Source organism: Aethina tumida, chromosome 5 (genome assembly GCF_024364675.1).
Source record: "Aethina tumida isolate Nest 87 chromosome 5, icAetTumi1.1, whole genome shotgun sequence".
Taxonomy (NCBI): Eukaryota; Metazoa; Arthropoda; class Insecta; order Coleoptera; family Nitidulidae; genus Aethina; species Aethina tumida.
In genome coordinates, this window is record NC_065439.1 from 26,724,980 (window position 1) to 26,748,522 (window position 23,543).

General features: G+C 29.9%; 1 protein-coding gene and 1 non-coding gene across 3 annotated transcripts; one reads left to right on the plus strand and one right to left on the minus strand.

The window, feature by feature from the left end:
* Positions 1 to 3,402: 3,402 nt before the first annotated feature.
* LOC109602661 (prisilkin-39) lies at positions 3,403 to 4,014 on the minus strand. 2 transcript variants are annotated; one of them, XM_020019084.2, is made up of 3 exons: positions 3,926 to 4,014; positions 3,529 to 3,867; positions 3,403 to 3,475 (listed from the first exon to the last, which is right to left on the minus strand). In XM_020019084.2, exons 1-3 carry the CDS (start codon positions 3,990 to 3,992, stop codon positions 3,465 to 3,467), a joined length of 417 nt encoding a protein of 138 aa, XP_019874643.2. In that variant the 5' UTR covers positions 3,993 to 4,014; the 3' UTR covers positions 3,403 to 3,464. The 2 variants fall into 2 exon arrangements, with proteins under 2 accessions (XP_019874643.2, XP_019874644.2); XM_020019085.2 differs by having other exon boundaries at positions 3,529 to 3,864; positions 3,926 to 4,010.
* Positions 4,015 to 12,946: 8,932 nt separating this feature from the next.
* On the plus strand, positions 12,947 to 13,029 carry Trnal-cag (transfer RNA leucine (anticodon CAG)). Its single transcript has one exon. It is a non-coding gene; the product is annotated as a tRNA-Leu (tRNA).
* Positions 13,030 to 23,543: the final 10,514 nt, after the last annotated feature.

Here is a 23,543-nt window from a genome sequence, read left to right on the forward strand (position 1 = left end):
TTAGCAAAATGCAACGTGCTGATGAAAAGAAAAGTTGGTTAAGTCTTAACAATGAAATATCAAGCTCCAGAAGTTTAAATTAGAATTTATCTTTATAATATTAAACCGAAACTGACATATTTCTTCATTAAATTACCACATTAATTCAAGACGATTTAGTCAGAAATTTAGATTCAAGGAAAACTACCTTTGTAATCATGTTTTCTTTTACATATTAACTAAGGTTACAAACTCCAATTGGATTATTTAACAAAATCGCATGCAAATATGTTTTTATTGCAAGTTATTTGTGTAATACGTCGAGAAATTTCCTCTTACACGAATCTCAATTGCTCCAATTAACCTGCTGAAGAATCCTGACTACGTGGATGCTGTGTAGTACAGATTTTTTGCATTTCAACGAGTCGACGTCGGTTTAATGTCCTTATTCTCAAACGATCACTAATAGTACACAAAGTATTCAGTTAGTCTAGTTTGCATTCGTGAAATAGTTTAGCCTTTTTCGATTCCTCTTGATCTTAATAATATAAATAAATCTACCGAAGAATGTTTATTGGACAGATGGAGCATGTAATAATTTTCAGTAAATCCTCATTCACATTCGCGTGTGTCGTTAAGGCTCCTGGTGTTTTCATTAAAGTGTCATAACAGAAGAGAATATGCATAAATATCGAAGTAAATTGTGTGTTTACTTTATTCGAGAGACGTGTCCAACAATAATAAAATGTGACTCGTTAATTTAACCATTTTAAAGCGGAGACGAAATTAATTACCAATAAAATTACCATTTCTCCTTGAGTATTGTGGCTGTGTTTTATTTTGATGGGCTTCAAATTAATCGTGGAACGTTCGAAAATAAATTTTCCATAAAAATTACGCGGTGTGTCATTTCGCAGTCGGCGTCTGTATTAATTAAACTGCCAAACTCCGGCGTCACAGTCACCAAATCCCATGTATCAGTTCCGATCCGGTTTGAGTGCGCAGCAAATAAATTGCAGGAATCACGCCTCCCCCCCTCTCCCTGCCTAGCCGAATTTATCTTTTCGACTCGACTGCACCCACGCGACGCCGCCTGTGAATGAGCCTGCTACGAAGTGAAAAACAAAAATAACAACAAAACCCAATAACACCCGAATAATCAATTCATAAAATAAAATGCGTGCGCACTGTTGCCAGCAGGAGCTGACATTAACAACATGGAAAAAACTTGATGGCGAACGCACAACACTCCATCCATTGTTGGGACAGAACAATAACCAGAAACGCTTCGAAGAGTTCGTACATTAAATAAACCATCAAACACGTCTAAATTTAGCATTCAATCCGAACCAATCAATTTATTTACATCGCAACCCGTGGACTGACAATAGGATGGTTCTCCCTAAAAGAGAACCGTCGTCTCCGTCGTCGGAACGATTTCGCCTTGGCGGTACGTGGACATCTGGATTGTCTTTGCCCGAGACCGCTGCATTCCATCTGAATTCGCCGCACAAAAACGCACGTTAGTCTCGATTGATATGGTGATGCAGTCTTCTGGATTCCTGCCACTTTTTGCCTCTGCTCCGTGGCCAGTACCAAGGTCAGGTAGAACGGAAAGGACACACGTGCGGGTCCCAATTTATCGTGTTGTGTTGTTTACAATCCTTTTCGATCTTGCCAGTTTTAAATAAATGCTTTTTTTAGGAAACTTACCTTGTAACAATCAGAGCTTCGTGTTATCGATTGATCATAATTAATGAATGGAAGGAAAGTCGCCTCAGTATATAAATAGAATAGAAGGCAGAAACTTGCTTGTAAATTCCTGTAAAAAAATCGAGAACAATATACACATATCCAAATATTGTCAAAATATTTTTACATTACATAAACTTGTATCATCATAAATCAATTAGTAAGGCTGAACTCTACTGCTATAATTTGGAGTAATTCTGCTAATGACCAAAGAATTATCTTCAAAAGGTATTTAAAACCATGAATCCCCTAAAACTAATTTGACATGGGCAAATGTAGACATTTAACTAATTAGTCGGTCGTTCCAACTGTTAACTATCACAGGGCTAAATTGCTAGACTGTATCAACTAAACTTAACCAACATTTATATTCAAAGTATTTATATATTTACTTCTTCCCTCTGATGATTTTTCTATTTCTATTAGTGTATGTCACAATTATTATTTTTTAAAGATATTAAGACAAAATATAACAATTTATTCAAAAAATTAAGAATACAATAGATAATTATATAAAATAAATACATAAGTTTAGGAATCATCTAATAAAAAATATGTTCTAATTATAAAACAATTTACTATTCATATAAAAACTAAAAAGTCAATAATAGATCACCATTACAGATTTCACTAAGTGCTCTAGTTTGAACTTTAGATCCTTCATTTGGTCCAGTAGATACAGAAGCGATAATCACTGATTTGTCCACATTAGTAGTACCCACACCACCGTTTCTTGGGTAACCTCCGTATCTTGGATGTCTGTCATATATCCATAGCCTCCATAGCCCGGATATCCTCCATAGTCAGGGTAACCTCCAAATCTTGTATAACCACCATTTAGAGAATATGAATAAATTTATGTGTATAATAGAATTTGAACTATAATTTGTAATACAAATTCTACTAATAATTGAAGTTTTCCAGGTTGGTCATTACGTCCTCCATGTGATTCAGCAGATTTAGAAGCGAGGTTACCATTGATTTGTCCAGATTAGTAGTATGGGTATCCACCTTTTCCTCGGTACCCATCATATCCATGGCCTCCATAACCTGGACATCCTCCACTGTCTGGGTAACCTCCATAGCTTGTATTACCACCATATGAAAAATATGAATAAGTTTAAGTATATAAAAGAATATCAACTATAATTTGAAGTACTAATTCTGCTAATAATTGAAAATTTCATTTTTCAGTTTGGGCTTTAGATTCTCTATGTGGTTCAGCAGATGCAGAAGTGAGGACACCATTGATTTTTCCAGATTTGTAGTATGGTATCCACCTTTCCTGGGTAACCTCTGCATTCTAGAAACCTCCCTGGCTTGGTTCAATATGGAAGATAGGGATAAGGGAGGTTCTTGTACCTACTACACTCAAAAGTTAGTATTATTCTAGAATAATATAATAAAATAATTTTACAATTATAATTTGGAATAAAAATTTCAAACCAAAGAATTTTCTTAAAAAAAATATTTAAAACTAATAAGTTAGTCATTCAAACTTTTAATTATAACAGGAATAAATTACCAGACTGTACTTTTTATACCCAAAATATTTATAAACCGTAATTATTTTATTTACTTCTTCATTGTGATGTCCTTTCTGAATCTTCTAGACATACATACATACATGACAAAACGAGATAAATAATCACAAAGAAAAATATTTACAACATTTTATTAAATAAATTAACAATACATTAAATAATTAAATAAAATAAATATCACATCACAGTTCAAGCACCATCTGAAACCAAAAATACGTTATAAACCTAAAGCTTCAGCAACGAAAAATCTCACCATTATATATTTCACTAAGCGATCCAGTTTGGGCTTGAGATCCTCCATGTGGTCCAGCAGATGCAGAAGCAAAGTTGCCGCTGACTTGTCCAGATTGGTAATATGGGTATCCACCGTATCCTGGGTAACCCCCGTATCCTGGATAGCCACCGTATCCTGGGTATCCACCATAGCCTCCATAGCCTGGGTATCCTCCATAGCCAGGGTAACCTCCATAGCTTGGATAACCTCCGTACGGAGGATATGGATAAGGAGGAGGATAGTAGCCACCATAGCCTCCTCCAAATCCTCCACCTCCAAATCCTTGGTGTTTTTTCTTGAACAAGGTTCTTGCACCTGCTATACACAAAAATTAGTAATGATCTAGTATTTAATAGACAAATTATAAGAATATTACCATCCTCAGGAGGAGCTGCTAATACCACTGAGCACAAAATAGCAACCAAACCAATTTTAGCCAACATCTTTATGATATTTAGGTAACTGTATGCATAAATGCAACAAAAAACTATATCGGTTAGAACAAGTGCCAGGACTTTATATAAAACTCCCCCTCTTTTCTGACTCATTTTTTTTGGAACGAAGGTTTTTTTATTTGCCTTCTTTGTATTCGTGGGCGTTAGTTTAAGGTCTTCTTTAACGCTATTTAAATATTCGTACAACAAAGATGTCCTAGATGGGGAAGTACTTCCGTTTTCCAGAATCAGTTCTCATCTTTATTCATTCAGATATTTCCCGAAAATATTGTTCAGTGTCATCTTACGGTCGTTAAGTAACAAAAATTTTGCACAAGTCAACGATCTGTGCTATTGCCAATCTTCTAAACCAAGGAAAACAACACTTTAACAACTATTTACATAATTAGTTTTAGTGCAACAGGGTCAACAGAAACAAATAAAATCAAGTTTAACGATCCGTGATGTATCAAAAGGAAGTGTCAAGGAACACGCCTTATCGTCTTCCATCTATTATATCATTGATTCGCAAAATTATCCGGCATAACGTCGATTTTCTGATATAATTACAATTACATGGAAAAGTGAGTGACCTTGTTCTTGTTAAAATTTGGGAGAAGTGAGTCGAGGCCGCAGACAAGCAGGTTAAGAAGTAAAAGGTTCAAGAACCAGATGCTGTTTTGGCAGTCATCGTTGTTGACTTGCAGAAAACCATGTTCAACGGACCATTGCAGTCGGAATACACTTTGGCACGGATCGTGTGCTGGGTGCGAATATCGATTGTTTTTTCTCCTTTGTCAGGTTATTGTTTTTTTTTTTTAACGTAAAAATGGCCTGGCTGAATTTGTTCATGACGTCGACGGTCACGAGAATTTCAGTCACGATCACGACTGAGTGACCTACCCAACCTACCAAGGTTCCATCGGACCTGCAAATTATCCGTGCATCGCAATAATCCACTTTCTTGTTTGATGTGGACCCAATACAAGTGTAATTACTCGCCATGCTGCGGATTTACTGGAAGTTAATCCTTCTAATTCCATCGGTAAAATTAAATTAGAGCTGGCTCTTACGAAAATGTCTGTGATTACGTAAAGAAATAAAGCGATGGAGTCTTACAATTTCATCGATGCAGGAACACAACTAATAATAATGGACGATTTATGGCCGCAATGAACTTTAAAGTCTAGACTATTACAGTTAACTGGCCAATAATTATTAGAAGAGTTTGAAAACTATATGTGTAACTGAAGCGAAGAACTAAACATAATATTTGGTACACCGCTTTATCAAAATGTTCATGTCTAACTTGAGGAGAATCATGAACTGAAGTTTTAAATCCAAATAACCAAATAACAGAGTTGTTTTTTACCTTTTGTGAGCTTATAGATTAAAACTTAGAGCAGTTGTGGCTTACCTCTCTCAATTTTGTATCTAATATGCCCTTAATGCTGACATTGTGGATTAAATTTGTACTGTTATAGTATAAATTAAGCTCATGTGCCACATATTGCGATTCATCCCTCACAAACCCGACTTAATTTGCCCTCGTCTTGCCCACATCCTATGTAATCTAAAAGATATGTTACCCATTAAACTACAAACAATAGGTCACCGCTTGGATTGAAGTTCGAGACGATGCGGAAACGGGCCAATATCCTTGGCAAATACGAGAAGAAAAAAAACCAGTTTAACAATTCAGTTCGAAGATTTATTTGACACGTTCCCGATGAAGTGGCATGTGCTTCCAATTCTGTGTCAACGTTCTGTTAATTGACACGTCTGTTGTGGACTTCATCATCAACGATGTTTTGCCAAGAATAACAAAGGATACAGTGGCAAATTGACGAACTCTGTTGATACTGTTGTTGACAGTAACAATGTATGGAACAAAACTACATAAACAAATAAATCACAAAAGCTTTTTCCGTGGTATCCAGTTACTCATATCATCTAATCCCATTAAAACTCCCCCCCCATAGGTGGAGCGCTAAAAACTGCATTATTCACGCATCATTTTCTAACTGCGCATTTCGCCAAACCTACCCCAATGTTTATTTTTATCGTTCGACGAGCCGAGCCAAACAGAGACGGGTGTAACAGTGGGTGAGCTGTAATGGGAGGGGTGAAGGGGTGCGAAACACCCCGTCTCGACGCTCCACAGTCGTACAAACCGGGACGTTTAACAATTTAATCGGGGTTCATCAAACCGAATGGGTTTGTGGAATTGTGGTTTTCATGGGGTTTGCATTAACAGAGGTCTCTATTTAGTTAACAATTAATCGATGTTATAAATAAAATATTACTTATATATTGTTTATTCATTTAACAAATAAATTGCGCCTGTTTAAATATGAGTATACGTATAAAGTTAAGGGTTGTAAAATCCAACTTATTTATTTAAAAATCTGAACATATGAAATATGATGATTGAAAGAACTAAATTTTGATAGGAATTGTTTACGGATTAACAACAAAAGTCAGTTATTTTCTAGATTTTTTATTAAATCAATATAACCTAAAAGAATTATGAAATTATAAATAAATTAAAAAAAAAAAGAAAAAAAAAATGTTTATATTAATGTGCTTGTTCTTGATTTATATATATTTATATTTTGTTAAAAGTTAATTTTTTTGTTTGTGTATTTCAAAAAATTTATATTCTTTGATAATCTAATAAAGCTTGTGAAATAAATTTATAGGTATTTAACCTAAACTTTTTATGTTTATTATACCCAATTTATAGTTTCTGACAACCTAATAAAACTTTTGAAATAAAAATACTTAAGCTAAACTTTTTTATTTACTTATTATTACAAATTTATAATCTTTGTTCACACAATAAATTTTTACAAATGAAACTATTTAACTGAACTTTTTTGTTTGTTTTTTATAACAAATTTATATTCTTTGATAAACCAGTAAAACTGAAATAAATGTATTTAACCTAAACTTTTTATGTTTATTATACCAAATTTATGGTTTCTAATATCCTAATAAAACTTTGAAATGAAAGTATTTATCTGAACTTTTTTGTTTGTTTATTATAATAAATTAATATTCTTTGGTAATCCAATAAAGTTTGCGAAATAAAAGTACAGTTTTTTATGCATTTTTTCATTTATTAAAAACATAAATAGAGCATATTTATTTTTCGGTGAATTTTAATATGTAACATATGAAGAGACGGCTTTGTCCATTTTAATCCAACAAAAATGTGACGATTGTTATACAACAGAGTAAATAAAACAAACGTTTGCATTGTTTTGCCATAAATTCAATATAATTGTGTATTATATGACTCCAATTGTCAGAATTAATCGTTTATTATATAAATATATCACGAAAATGTAAAATATGATATAACTCCATCATTATTCATATTTCGTTTTAAAAAATATGTAGTAATATTTTATAATGAATGTCTAAATTTGTCTGGTTAATCTGGCCGTAAATTGCTTATTTAGCTTTCACTGAATTGGTATTAATAAACAACATAAAGTAAATAAATTGTCGGGTAAGTCAGTAGTTTGGTTTGTTTACATAATGTCCATTCAGGGAGCGCCAAATAATAAACTGTGGAGTAATTTTGATGATGTCGGCATAAAGTGTTCTTATGTACTTTGTTTTAAATTGTAATTTATTGCTGTTTTTTCCATTTGATGTCTTTATATGTGTGTAAGATTTATATATATGTATATATAGTGTGTAGAATAATAAGCCATTTTATTGTCCAATTTGAGGCCTTGTGCAGGATTAGTCAATTTATTGTCCAATTTTCAATTGGCTGGAAAATAGGACAAGCTCAATTATTCGTCAATTTTCTAATAACTTTTGGTACTACCAACGGTAATTGTTTAGTTTTCAGCCATAAAAAACGAAAAAATGAGATTTCGACAATTTTTATTCATCAAAATATTCTATTCTTTGGCAATTTAAAGAGTATATTTTGATTGAGTAGAGATTAATTTTAAATTTGAAAAAATTCTGATGTTTACGGTTTTTGCTTGAAATTTTTATGAATTCTTTTTTGTAGTATATACCTATTTTTAAAAAAATAGCATATATTCAAAAAAAAAAACAATATCGATATTTTTTTTATTTTTTAAGAATTAATATTAATATTAACTGTTTCACGTTTTATAAAAATAGAATATCTTCAAAAAAAAAAAAAGAAATAGTAACTTAACCTAACCTAACTTAGATAAACAAATACAAAATATTTTCAAAAAAAAATCAATAACGTAATTTTTCATTTTTTTAAAATCTATTTTTGATGAACTTTTTGAAAAATTGAAAAAAAAAAATAGGTTAGGTTAAGTTAAGTTAGGTTAGGTTGGGTCAGGTTAGGTTAAGTTAGATTAGGTTAGGTTAGGTTTGAATTTCTTTTCTTTAAAATATTCTATTTTTGATGAACTTTTTGAAAAAATAGGCATGCAGCAAAAAAAAATTACAAAAATTTCAAGAAAAAACCTCAGAAATCAGTATTCAAAATAATTTACCAATTTACAAACAAAGTTTATAAAATAACTTAACCTCAAAATAAATATGTTGCCCACACTGTCAAAAAGTTCTTTTGTTCAATTAATAAAACCACACATTAAAAATATTCAGCATTTAGTTGCAAAAATTATTTTACATCATAAAAATCGCAGTGATAGTTTCTGCCAGTTCACCTTTTATGGTGCAACCACGTTTCTCACTCCCCCGTTAAAGCCACCGTGCGATCTCCGCAGGGGATTGCAGGGTGTCGAAGGACGGGGAGTGAGTGACACATTCAGGTGAATGACGTCTGCCGTCTCGACGTACCCAACGCCCTTGGGAGCGCGGCGTCATGGCCATTGGCTCGGATGTGCGACGTTCGCCCCATTCCCGACGTCTCAGCGTCAGATTTGCATGGGACAGGGCTATCGTGGTGTGGCGCGATCCACTTTTATTGTACTGGGCATGGTCACGATAACCGAACGGGACAAAAGAACTCTGGAAATAGATCGGACGTTGTCTAGGATCGGCGGTTCCATTGTTTCCAGTTGTCTGATCAGGCTCGATCATTGCTTAATTGTCCCGTTTCTTTTACCAACTGACTGCATGGAGACCATCATCATTCTTCTCCTCATCCCAATCCCTTGAAACCTCTAAAAATAAACAAGAACTTGCCGACATGAGTAATGTGGATGTTTATTTATCTCCCACCCCCCGTTTTTATTGCGACGTTGGGCACCATAACACAAAATCGTCCGTGTGCAGCCAAAGACAATCTCCGTAACACCGTGCCGGCTTATTGACCAAAACGGCGGCGATCCGCCAGTCGGACAGATTGACATTTGGCGGCGTCGACCGGCGTTTTTACGCTGGAAGGGGGAGAGGAGCGAAGCGGTAATGACCCGGAGCCGGGCGGCCAAATGTGCCGGGTCCCCGAAATTCGGCGGCCGCCCTCCTACCCCTTGCACAGCTCGGATCCGGAGCGACTAGACGCCGGAATCACATTCGGCAATGACATTGACCTGGCTACGGCTACGACGACGCTGCCGCCGACGCCGACGACGCCGCTGCATCATCGATTCGCCCGGCCACAGTCGAGACGGGGGACCCATCTCCCGCACACACAGACACACAAAACACTCGGTTGTTTATCAACATGGAATATCTGTTGTAGTCGATAATTCGACGGTCCATGTCAACGCGACCAGATTGTTGCGCATTCGCCACATTTTATCTCTTAAGTAGTCCAGTCCTAATGAGAGAGTTTCATATCTTCATTTACAGACTTCTTAATTTTAAACTTGTGACATAATTTTTAGCAGTAGTACTTCCAAAAATTGATTATTTATTATTATTATTATTAGTATTACTTTTTAAATAATATAAAATATTAAATATCTGAAAAATATTATGATTTATTTTATTTTTTGTAATTTTTTGTAACACATTTCATGAAATAAAAATTTCAAAAATATTCGTTGGTTTATTCTTTTTTTTAATTTCATCAGAGTATAATAAAAATAATATAAATAAATAGAACCTATTTTTCTTAAATATAAATATTTTTTATATTTTTAAATATTACTTTTTAAATTTCTATAGAATCCCTTAATTAAAGATTTTGAAAATATTGGAACCACACAAAAATTGTCAAAATTCTTAATGACAAACTAGGTTGTTTAATAGAAAAACCCAATATCTCTAATATAATAAATATAATACTTTATTATTTTTTATATTTATATTTTTTTATAAATATCAATAATATTTTTATAAAATGAAAATAAGAAAATACTAATTATTATACATTTTTATTATTTCTTTATTTTTTGTAATTTTTTATTCAATTTTATTAAAGGGTGATGATTTTTTTAATAAATAAATAGAACATAATTATTTAAAAGATTATGAAAATGTTGTAACCACACAAAAATTGTCAAAATTGTTAATAACAAAATTGTTTAATAGAAGAGTCCAATATCTATATTATAATAAATATGATACTTTATTATTTTTTATATTTATATTTTCTAATAAATATCAATAATATTTTTATAAAATGAAAATAAGAAAATACTAATTATTATACATTTTTATTATGTCTTTACTTTGTATAATTTTTTATTCAATTTTATTAAAGGGTGATAATTTTTTTAATAAATATAAATATAAATAGAACATAATTTTTTGAAAAATAAATATTTTTTTTTTTTTTACATCATAATATAATTTTTAAATATTATATTCCAAAAATTTTGGAAATGTTTTTTAGATTAAAGATTTCAATAAGTATAATATACATTTTTATAAATATTACATATTTAATAACTGTTTTTATTAAAATGATCTTTTTTCCTAAAAAAATATTTTTATTTATTTACTTTTGAAATTTTTTACTGTAATTTTATTGAATTATAATTTGGTTTACTATTTTATTTATTGTTTTATTTAAATTTATCAGATGATAAAATTTATTAAAATAAATAAATAGAGCCTATTTTTTTTTTAAACAAAAATATTTTTTGTAGTATTTATAATTATTAAATATTACATTTTAAAATTTTATAGAACCTTTTAATCAAAACATTTGAAAATGTTCAACACCACACAAAATTTCTCAAGAGTGAAATATTTACATTTTATTATATGTATATTATATACATTAAATAAATAAAACATATTTTTTTAAAATATAAATAATTATATTTATATCATAATTCTTAATGATAAACTAGATTATTTAATAAAGCCCAATATCTATATTTTAATAAATATAATACTATATTATTTTTTATATTTCTATTTTTTTATAAATATTAATATTTTTATAAAATGAAATAAAAATAATTATTTTTATATCATAATATAATTTTTAAATATCATATTTTAAATTTTTATAGACCTTCCTTAACAAAAATTTTGGTAATATTCAACTGCACACAAAAATTCTGGAAATTCTTAATTAGTTTTTAATACAGTTTTTTAATAAAAGGGCCTATTATTTACGTTATAATAAATATAATATTTTATGTTTATATATTTTTTATAAATATTACCTGTTATAATAATTTTTTTATGAAAATAATATTATTTTACAAAAAAAATATTTTAATTTATTTATATATTTTTGATATTTACAACTGTAATTTTATGGGATTATCATTTGGTTTAATATTTTACTTATTGTTTATTCAAATTTATCACAAGTTTAATTAATAATATACAATATCTCTGTACCAGCGCATTCACCATAGTTTCAAATGTTAAATCAAATTTGAAATTTGTGACACTGATTTATTTGATCGTATATTTTTGAAACGTCAAAATATTTCTGCATTTCAAAATTGAGTTTTCAAATAATCAGCTCTCAATATGGCAAAAAGGAAAGTACTAGTAAACAACAAAAAGGCTCTCCCGTTCAAGACTCTGGTCGTCATGAATGCTGTCTATAATGCTGTGAGTTTCTTGCAGCAGGCCAAGTTCCCTTCACACGCAAAAGCTGTAAAATATTGTATAAAATACTTACATCCGACCAAGGTACCCCAGAAATATCTACAGTTTGTTGAGTCTTGCCTGAAACGGGCAGTTTCAGTGGGACTATTAAGGTTAAAAAGGGACAACTATGAGGTAATTGTAAGAAACAATCACCCAGGGAAGTATAAAAACAAGTGACGACCCGTAATAAAACCTCCAAATTTTTGTTTGTATAAAATTTATGAGTCTGGAATGGATCTAAATCGAGTTACCCGCTTCAACAAATTGTTTTTATTGCTTAGTTTCTGTGATGTCAAATTGACGCACATCAAAAAATCTACAGTCTCCATTTAAACAAATCAAAATTTGCCTTGCAATAGTTCTAGACACTTTAAGATGGTACTCAGACACAAAATCAGGAGCCGAAAGTTATCCTACTTCAAGGTCTTCAAAGGTATCACCGCCATGTTCAGCGCCATCGATTTTCTTCAATTCGCCGGTTTCCCTTCGAACATCAGGTGCATAAAAAATTACATGGAATGCAAAATGACCCCGAAACAGTACCAGTTGTACGAACCGTACGTGGAAACTTTCCTTAATCATGGGCTGGCAGCCGGACTGTTGACACGTTCCAAGGGTGGCAATTACCGTTTCCCGAAGGAGAGCTTGGAAAATAAGGATAAACATCAGGAAAAAGATGAAAGACGACCAAAGAGGTTAAAATCTGAACAAACGTTCAAAAATTTGCACGTCCGTAACGTCAAATCTGCCCCAAACTTGTCTTACAATTGGCAGTTGACACCTGAAGCTAAAACGGAACATGAGCTGTGAACACTGAAGACTCCAAAAGCAGTTAAAAAACTTGTAAATTCATATTTATATACAATTGTGGTGTTTTAACCGTTATTTCCGTCGTGTACGAATCATAATAAATGTAACTTAATACCGTTATGTACCTATTAAAATTAGTTGACAGTAAAAATGTGTATTTGTTATTAATATATAACGTCAGGATGGCCGAGTGGTCTAAGGCGCTGCGTTCAGGTCGCAGTCTACTCTGTAGGCGTGGGTTCGAATCCCACTTCTGACAAATTTTTTTATTGTAACCAATGAATTATGAATCTAACAGCTAAAATAACAGCGTTGATTAAAAGGCTCAGGTTTTCGTTTCAAATTTATTGTTATCTTAATGTGTGACAACCTACAAATTGAGACAATTGCTTTGGCACGTCCTGCTTGTATGTATGAACAATATATCTTGTCTTAAGAGCACCTGGTTCCAAGGAACTCCAATTGCAGTGGGAATTCAACCATTTAGTGGCACAGACACTTACCCAAATTCGTACAAAATCGATCCCACTAATTTAGTAGGTAATTCGACATTGTCAGTGGAGCTAATTTCTGGCAATTACTTTAATATTGCCTTCAAATATTCACATTCAAATCATGTTAAGACTGACAATCGTAAATTCGGATTGAATTAATGCAGATAACCGATTTCGGATGTTGCAAATGATTCTAATTTAATGTTGCCGAACTAAATTCCTCCACCTTTTAGAACAAAGAAAACCTGACGCCTCCACCCTGTCGTTTTAAATTCGTTAAAATCATAGAAAAAGTAATAACGTTAAAATTGACATTGATTTTTGTTGCCAGGCAATTTCGACGTAACAAGGGCAGAAACGGCCAGGGCGAAAATTGAACGTTCGCAAATCGCAACGGTAGATAAATTAATTAAACGGCCACGTCTGAAATTTGCTCCTCTTATTCGAAATAATTTTCGTCTACTTCATTAGGCGCCGTGGAAAATGCACCTCACGAAAATAACCCGCGCCATTAATCTTTTTCGGGGTTAATTAACGTTGGGTCTGGATTAAAATTTATGCCGCGATAAGTCGTCGGAAAAGCGAAACAAGGTTAGGCCTATCGAAGCGAAAATGCAAATAAGTGCAATCGCGTGCGGACCGAACAACCACCTTTGGCGAGTCGATATGGTTTACCGAGGGGTGTTTCCACCGTACTTAGACCACACGACCCCCGCTTCTTGTACATTCCTGAGACGGTGACCTCATTTCGACACACAATACACTTTCTGGAAAACATTCTCCGTTTCGGGTCCTTAACATGTGGTGGGATTCGATGTACCTCATTTAAATGTAAGATTTTTCAAGTGAACATTCAACATTTGTTGTTTAATTTTACATATACTGCATATATGCTGCGTTGTGTTTATATGCGAATAAATTTTTATACTATTTTCAGTGATGAAATGTCATTTATATTTGAAAATTCTGAATATAATGCATACCATTTCCTTCGATTTGGAAGTAATGGGATCCAAGTTATGTTCAGTCACTTTGACACTTATGTTTTAGACTTTTTATCTGTATACACTCATAAGAAATACTTTAATTCAATGATTGTATAAAGTCAGTTAGTTCTGGTGGTATCATAATAAATCTACATCATCTACACAGTGAAGTAGAAGAAAGGGAGAACTGAACATAAGCAAGAATTATTTGGATTCATAATACGATCACATGGACAGAGAATCATATATTGTAATTATAATCACATAAAAAACAAATATCTTTGTAAAAAAAATCTTTCATATTTCTCATGTAAACTAATGTAATCCCCAAATACGAAGAAAACTGAATTGTACCTTAATTAAATTATACAAATATGTATATAAAATACATGACTATAATATGAAACTAAAAAAGAAAAATAGTTGTCACTATAAACCCAACCTAACCTCACTGAAATGTTTGTAAACATCAAAAATCTAATATTTACCCCCTCTTCAATTCTAAGATAAACAATTGAAAGCCGGTCATTAAAAAGTAAAACGTGAATTTCTACGCTTCTGATTACACGATAGTCTGATTTCAAACTGACTGTAATTTTCTTCTCTAATTACTGATTGATTGACAGTTAGGAAAAATAATTAATAATTGACTATTACCTTAAAAACAAAGAGGCGCCACACGTCTAAATTGCACCACCTACTTAGCCGACGCAACTCCGGGCCCTCTTCTTTTATCCTTCTCTAACTCTCGTGAACATATATCTCTTTCTCTCTCTGACACTTAAAAAATTGGAATTTTGAAACAAAGTATCCAATATTGGTAATCGAAAAGCCATTTAGGAACTGTGGGTATATATATTACAAAATTAAAAATATATTTATAAATAATAGCTTTTTAATTTTAATCTTTTAGGTTTACTATACCCTACCCTACCCTATCATACGTTTAATTTTTTTATTTTGTGTTATATACATAGAAAAATAAAATCATAATCAAAAATAAAAAAAATCGTAAATTAAACCAATATTTCGATAAACGTATTTCAAAGTAAAGAAATGTGAGCGACATCTACCGTCAGATTTATAAATTGTACCCCTGGTTGCCGAAGGTATCTGTAGATGATTAACAAAGAGGTACGATAAACAAATTTTCTTAAATAATTAAATAGCAGTATACAATTAACAACAAATTATTCCATAAAATAGCGAATAGATAATTGAGATATATATAATATACTGTAATAATAATATACTCATTTTTAATGAATTTGTCTGTGTCCGAGAGAGGGTTCTGGCGTCGAAATTTGATAAACTCAATTCTCTCTTCAAAAACTGAAATAATTAATATAGAATGGAGAACTCCAGATCAAAATAATATTCAAATTTCAGTTTGTGGTAAAACAAATAATACAACAATCAACCCCAAAATTCCAGAGAGGTAATAAAGGTATTTAAAAAAATCATTTTCTATGTAATTATAAAAAACTAATATGCTTCTTGTCATGATCTGTTTTCAAATGATGTAAATTATTGAATTTTGGTTTATAAGTGTATGTTGAGAGAACATTTTTAAATAATTAAGTTAAAATTGATAAATATGATTGATTGCTGATTTATATGTCATATTTAATTAAACAAATTTTGTTAAATCAAATACATCCTCATTAAAACAAGATAATATAAAGATTCATTAACATCTATTGTGTAAACGGTGAACCAAACATATCAAACACAAAAACAGATTCTCATAATTAGTGACCAAATCATAAAATCTTATTTTCCTCATTGCGTATTTATATAAATTATATAACAATAACATATGTCTCAAAAAAACAAATTTCAGTTACTCACGTAACATCATTACATCGAAACCTAAAATTTAATCTAGGAGTACTCATCATTTTGTGACCATAATAATAAAATTAACGTGGTGAAATTATTTACTTAGTCCACTGCATCGTGTGTTGCAATTAAAGTTGCTCTCCTATTAATCTGATTGCAACATTTGCTTTTTCTTTAATTTATTAACTTTCTTTTGTTTACTTAAAGACTGTGCACATTAAAATGTTCTCACGTGGGCTCTTTAATTTTATTTCTCTAATGTTGAAATGTTAGTTACTGGCAGTGAATATGGTTTCTGAGGACGACAGACTCTCTACACAAATCATCAGAATCATATTTGTGAAAATGTTATCAATTTAAAAATATTAAAATAATAAATTATTATCAATTTAAAAATAGAATTATTTTTTTCAAATTAAAATAGTCAATTAGACTTAATCTTCTATAATATGTATTTGATATTAACTTTTGATAATTAAATTTTAATAAAATGTGTCACATATTTTATTTTGTAAAGTGAATTTATCAATTTAATAATTTATATAAAAAAGTTAATTTTTAAAAAATATTATTTTAGTCTATTTATCTATCAACAAATATATAACTCAATCAACAACAAATAATAAATCAATAAAATATTCAATTTTCTAATTTCTGTTTGTAATTTAAAACATAAAATTTATTACATTTGAATTGTCTGACACCATTGTCATTCAACTAGAACATTTCGCAATTCCCGCAAACAGTGCAATACATAATTCAAATGAGTCCAAGAAATATTAATTGCAAAAACCACCAGACAAAAAGCAGAATACATAATCAAGACTACACCAACCAGACCAATTTGTTTCTATCACACAAGAGTTTACGTATGCGTTACACGTTCACAGGGTTCAAAAGTTTATCGTATAATACAATATTTGTTTAATATTAATTATTTATTCATTAATGAAGTTCACTACGTCGTATAAATTTTAAAATAACGCCATTTAAATGTGACATTTGAAACTTTGGTACGAAGGGAATGAACTTTCAAGGGAAACATTTGGTTCATCGTACCTGTTAGTTTTATCACCTGCAACCATTGTCTGAAGATATCGTAAATTTCTACGGTGGTAAAAGTTCAAACGTGAGCGGTAATACATTTCAGAAAAGCTCTTAGTGCACGAAGATAAACAATGGGGCGATAAGAGGATTTTGTTCACAATAAAAATTTTATTGATTGTTAAATCTTTTATACTTGGAAACATTTTCGTTCATCCGATTGGTTTATAGCAAGGTCCATATTGTGTTGGTCGGAAAAGAATATTCAGCCCCTGAATCTGTTCATAAATATTAATTTAATATACCGCCAATGAGTCATGTTTGTTGGTAAATACCTTAGATATGAGATATGACATGTTGTTTTGGTGTCCAAATGAACAATGGACAGCTTTCAAGGTTCAAAAAACCCTTTGAATCACCGCGTGAACAGTCATCATGGACTAGGTTACAAATCATTGTTTGGTTTTATATAATTACACAAAAATTGTGTGCAAGTCTGATTGTAGACAGAAAAGAAAGTTGCATTGGTTTTTGTGTGGGAATAGCCAATTTTCTCAGCAATTTAACATATGTCTGTGTTTCCCGGAAGATATTAGTGGTTTTTGAAGGCGGTGCAAGTGCTGGCACTCCCATAAGCTTGAGTCAATTTGTGGATTTCCAGAAACAATACCTCCAGTAATGGGCCCTTTTCAAGAAGGCACCATCTTTGGCTGATTACTAGCCAAAAAAAATAAGTCTATTCTTGGAAGGCTGGGATAAATGCTACATATATTTGTTACTGCAGGGACAGGTGTTAAACGCCCTTTTGTAAGGCAGGTAACATTTTTTCGACCTGTTACCCGGTCATCATTATTCAAGATCACTGAATCGTAATAGCGATTTGGGGGATGTAAAAGGTTACAATCGAGTTTTATTGCAACCACGATATTTCATCCAGTTGCATTTGTGCACTTGTACTTGCAAAAAAAGCCTGAGAACTAAGCTTTCCTTAAATTTATTTTTCCCATGTTGACTTTCGGAGCTGGTTTCAGGTTGTTTTGTTGCAAAATGATGAAGGTATTAGAAGATTATCAAGTACCAGATTACTATCCCATTTATTTGGTTAATCTTAATCCATTCAAAAATATAATAGAAGTGAAAATTTAACCCTATTCAGTTTTTAGAGTGCTCAATTTATTGAACCACAAATTATATAATGGACAACAACCAGGATCATCGTCCTTAAGAGACAATTTTCTTGGCGCATCAATAAATAAAAACTGGGGAATCCAATTTACGTAATTTTTCAAGCTCCAAAAACATGTTACGTGGCCACCCATACATATTTTATGGCCTATTAATAAAAAAAAATGAAGCCCAGTTCGAATTGCGGATCTCGCGTTATCCAACCACCGGTGCCAGTGAAAGTGGGCACCGATCATCTGTTTTGTTGTGCTGATACTGTGTTGATATCGTAAAATGGAACGGCGAGCTCCAAGAATTTCTTTTGCATCGGTCTGCCATTATGTAACAATGAAGTTTAAGTGGCACATGAGTTTCACAACAAACGGAAACAAGTTCGATTCGCGGTGAAAGAACGATCCCAGCAGCGACCTTTCCAAAATTCGGCGTAATGAGATCTAAATGTTATGTAAAACTTCTTACATTATCTGTGGGTTATGGGTTGGTGTTATTGGGGCAATATCTTGAATATTCAAGTCAAACGACAGAACGCAGCTTCCTTCAAATTGATCAAAGCCAATTAAAGATGTTGGATAGATGAGTTGAAAGGGTTAGAAATCTGTCACACAACAATTTTTAGTCATCAGTAGGTGTTTAAAGGGTAAATTGACCAATAAAGTTAAGCAGCAATATACAAACTCCCATCTTTCCGCATTTCTTCAATCTTAGTCATAGTCTTTTCGAACATTAACAGAAATATATCGGCTGTCGGCGGTCTAAAATGTTTTAAATTGTTAAGTAGGTGTCGTTTTAATCTAATTTAAAGTGCGGTGAATACTATATTCGGAATGAGTAGTAGGGTTATAATGTAAATTGATATTTCCTGGCGGTTTAATATAGAATAATGCATCTTATATGTATGTGTGCACTAATATTATTAACCGTGAAAGTCGGCAAATTATGATTCACATTATTTTTTCAGTTTTGACGGACGGACGACAGGTATTTTCTTTTTCAATTGGGACTATTAGAACAATGTTACATTTCCGGTAATTTGAGGTAATTTTGTAATACGATGAAATCACTTAAACTAATTATAATGATAAAAATTGCGATTTGGAAATGTGTTCATTAATTTGTTGATTAAAACAACTACTTGAAAACATCGTTGTGATTTTGGGTAACAAGGTGATTGAGGCTACTTTGATATTGTCAAATTTCGTGTCACAATTCCTGATTTTTTTTTGTATTGTTATTACAACTAGATCGACCTTCTTTCAGTAAATTGAAGAATACTAATTGGATGAAACTAGTAAAATGTCCATGACTTCATTGAGATATTTATTGTTTGTTGACTGATTGTTTAATATTGATAACAACATAAATAAATTTACTAGAAATTTCTCATTCCTACTACAAAACAGTCTCTAATTATAGATCTAGATTTGTTATTAATGTCAATTTGTTGGACATATGGTGATTTAAATTTGCAAATGCAACCTAATATTTTTTCTTATAATTCTACGAGGTGTACGACCTAAAAAACGACGATAAATATTTGTATTTGTTTATATAGTTTAAATTATACAACATGCAAACCTAAAATTCACACGTTTATTTGAATTAATATGTTGTATTAAACAAATTATGTTAAAACAATTAATAAACAATTTTAAAATTAAAAAAATAATAATTTAATAAGTAAAAATATAAAAAAAAAATAAATTAAAACAATTTAAAAAATTAAAATTGATACTTATAATTAAAAAAAATAAAAAAATAAGTTATTTTTAATTAAAAAAAAAATGAAAAAATTTAAAATTAATAAATCAAATTTAAAGAAATTAGAATTAAAAAATGAATTAAAGAAAATAATTAAAATAATTGGATTATTTTAATATTTATTAAATATTAAAATTGATAAATTAAATAAAGTTAAAACAACTTAAAGAAATTAAAATTAATAAGTTGTATTAATAAAAATAATAATAAAAAAATTGAATTATTTTCAATATTTATTGAATACTAAAAAATATTTGAAGAAAATGTAAACAAGTAAATATCATAAAATATTTTATTTTGTGTAAAGGAAGAAATATTTTAACTAAGTTCAGTTATTTAAAAGTTGTTACTTATTACTTATTATTTTATTAAATATTAAAATTAGTAAAATAATTTAATCAATTAACAAAAATAAATAAAATTAGTAAGTCATATTTTATTTTATTTTTTAATTAATATTTGAAATTAAAATAAAAAATCTTACTTAAAAAATAAAATTAATAAATCAAATTTAAAACAAGAAATTAAAATTATTAATATAAATACAAATAATTTAATAACTGATAATTATGTTAAAATATCTTATTATATGTAAAGATAAGAGTATTTTAATTATTTTTAAGTTAAGTTATTTATAAGCTGTCACTTACCATACAGAATAAAAAATGAGTTAAAAATTAGTTTAATGAATATTAATGATTTTTATAATGTAAACGTTCAAAAATTTTCATATTATAACAATGAATATTATGCACTTGATCAAAAAACAATAATATAATACAAGCATGGTATTGAATAATTATGAAAATAGTACAAATGCAAATGAATTGATCCAAATATATCGTCATTATGCAAATTCAATAACTTTCAGCATATTACTAAATTTTCCGGATGTGGAAATTCTATTGTTGATATGAAATTTTAAAATACCCTGACATATTAAAAAATTTACATGTATTAACTACCTCATAAAATCAACATGTTTAATTATGTAATTTAGGTTGAAATTTAGATTATTTATAAAATTAAATTTATTTTTTTTTAAATATAAATACTTATGGATAAAACTATATTATACAATATTTGCTATTACATAAATTCTTTAATGTTTTAGTTATTGCATATTAATTGTTTTAAAAATGATTTGTAATGGTTAGTTTGAAATGTATTGTTTCGTGATAAGAATTTTTAAAATCAGTTGCGACGTTATAATTATAATTTACATAAATGGCACATAAAACTTAAATGACTGGCAATATTAAAACGAATTAAATAGAATAAAAAACAAATTTAAATATTTAAATAAACCACAAATAATTACTTAATAAAATCAGTCCATGGATTTTGTTACTATTTTAAAAAATGTATAGTTTTCATATCTTTCATCATATAAGAAAATATTATGTTAGGACAATATTAGTACCTTGTCCTACATTTGAATTTAAAATTAAATTTTTTGTCCCAGATTTTTAAGGTACTAAAATGTAAGTGGCAATTTTATGGCTGACAATATTATAAAAATAAATAACAACATATTAAAAGAAATATTTCAAAATTACACCAACAACTGAAAGTTCCTGCTTTACGAATCTCAGCACGAATGTGATTGTAACCCGAGATACATATCTTGAGGCGATTTAATTCACTAATTTCATAACGCTTTATTTTGCATCTTTTACCATAACATAATAACAGGTCGATTAGCCCCAATTACCAATCAAAACCGTAGTCGTGTGTAATTGGTTTTAAATGCAGTTGCAAAATTCGTACAAATATCATTTTAACGACGCACGCAACGTAAAAATATAAATGGTAAAAGTCGATCAATGATAGATGCACATTTTGAATTTTGCCGCTTTGACGTCAGAACTTTCGTTTCAGGTGTTATGTAAATGGGTTTTATCAGAAATTGCATACGGCAAATTGTTGGGCGCTGGAAATATTACTCAACGTATAAAAAAAAATAAACAAATTACGCAGACATTTTCCAACTGATTGATATTAGTAACGAGAATTAAATATTTTATATAATTCTCAAGACTTTTACCTCCAATTTTTAATTTTCAGGGATATATAAATACAAAATAATAATCTATGAACACAAAACATATTTTCCTTAAGGTAAATGAGACTTAAATACAACGAACTTGCTTATACTTAAAATGTGGGCACTTATGACGTCAGTAGCTTTATCAAAGATTCATTGAGTTGAAAGGAACATTTCGTTTCATTTTCTCCATATTTGTGTGTGAACAGGTCATAATAAAATTCGTGTAAGTGTTTCTTGGACATTGTCTAAAAATTACATTTTTATCTCTTTAGAAACGTGTTAAGTGAAATGAGTACTTAAGAAAGTATTAAATAATTAATTTGACTTACGAATTCATATATTTTTAGACGGTTCATCTGCAGACGATTAGATAAAATAATTAAATCTTAAAGTATTTTTAATACATTTTGTGAAAATTACTTCAAATTATTAATTAATTAGTTCTCAGTATATTATATGTTGTTTTTAAATACTATATCTACAGTTCAGTTTATTAAAAATTTAAAAAACTTTTAAGAACCTCCTTATAGACAAAGTTAAATAAATTTTAACTGTAATCAACTACAACATTAATCTTGTATATCATAAAAATTATGCTAATGTAAGAGTTTATTTTTGAGAAAAAAAATGGAAAAGTGCTGAATATTTAAACACTTACAGTTAGTTACAAATTTAATAATATAGACAATTTTGTTAATGTCAAGTTTTTAGTATAATCTTAAATACATGTGTCTGAGGTCAATAATTAATTAATATTTTAATGTGGCAATCAAAAATAATTGCAGATGCATTTATAATTATCTTAATCTCAATTTTGCTTATCGGGTTTAATTCAAACTTTTAAAGCAATTTCGTATAAAAATAAATAATTAATATGCTTTAATCTTTATGATCTTTAAATTCTTAAGACTCTTCAAAGATATTTCCATTCATTACATCCCTCAGGCTATATGGTCTTTTAGTCTTTATTTTGTTTAAGTTTTTGAAGATTTTTATGTTACCTTTCTTTTAAAAAATAAATAGCTAGTCGCCATTAATCTTAAATTTTCTTAGGTTCTTAAGATTCTTCTGGATTATTTTTCCTTTCAGTTTCAACGATTCTTTAATATTTTTAATTAATTCTTAGATTTAAATCTTTTCATAATTTTTATTACACGATCATTATTTATGAAGATTTTTAAAGAGTTACTTTTATTAGTATTTTATTTAACATGTGTGTTTTGAGTCTGTTACCTGTTTTTATGTCACCCTTCTTTTAAAAAATAATTAGTCAATCTACATTAATCTTAAAATTTCTTATGTTCCTAAGATTCTTCAGGATTATTTCTCCTTTCTGTTTTAATGATTTTTGTATAATTTGATTTTATTTTTAATTCTTAGGTTAAAATATTTTCTTAATTTTTATTACATATTC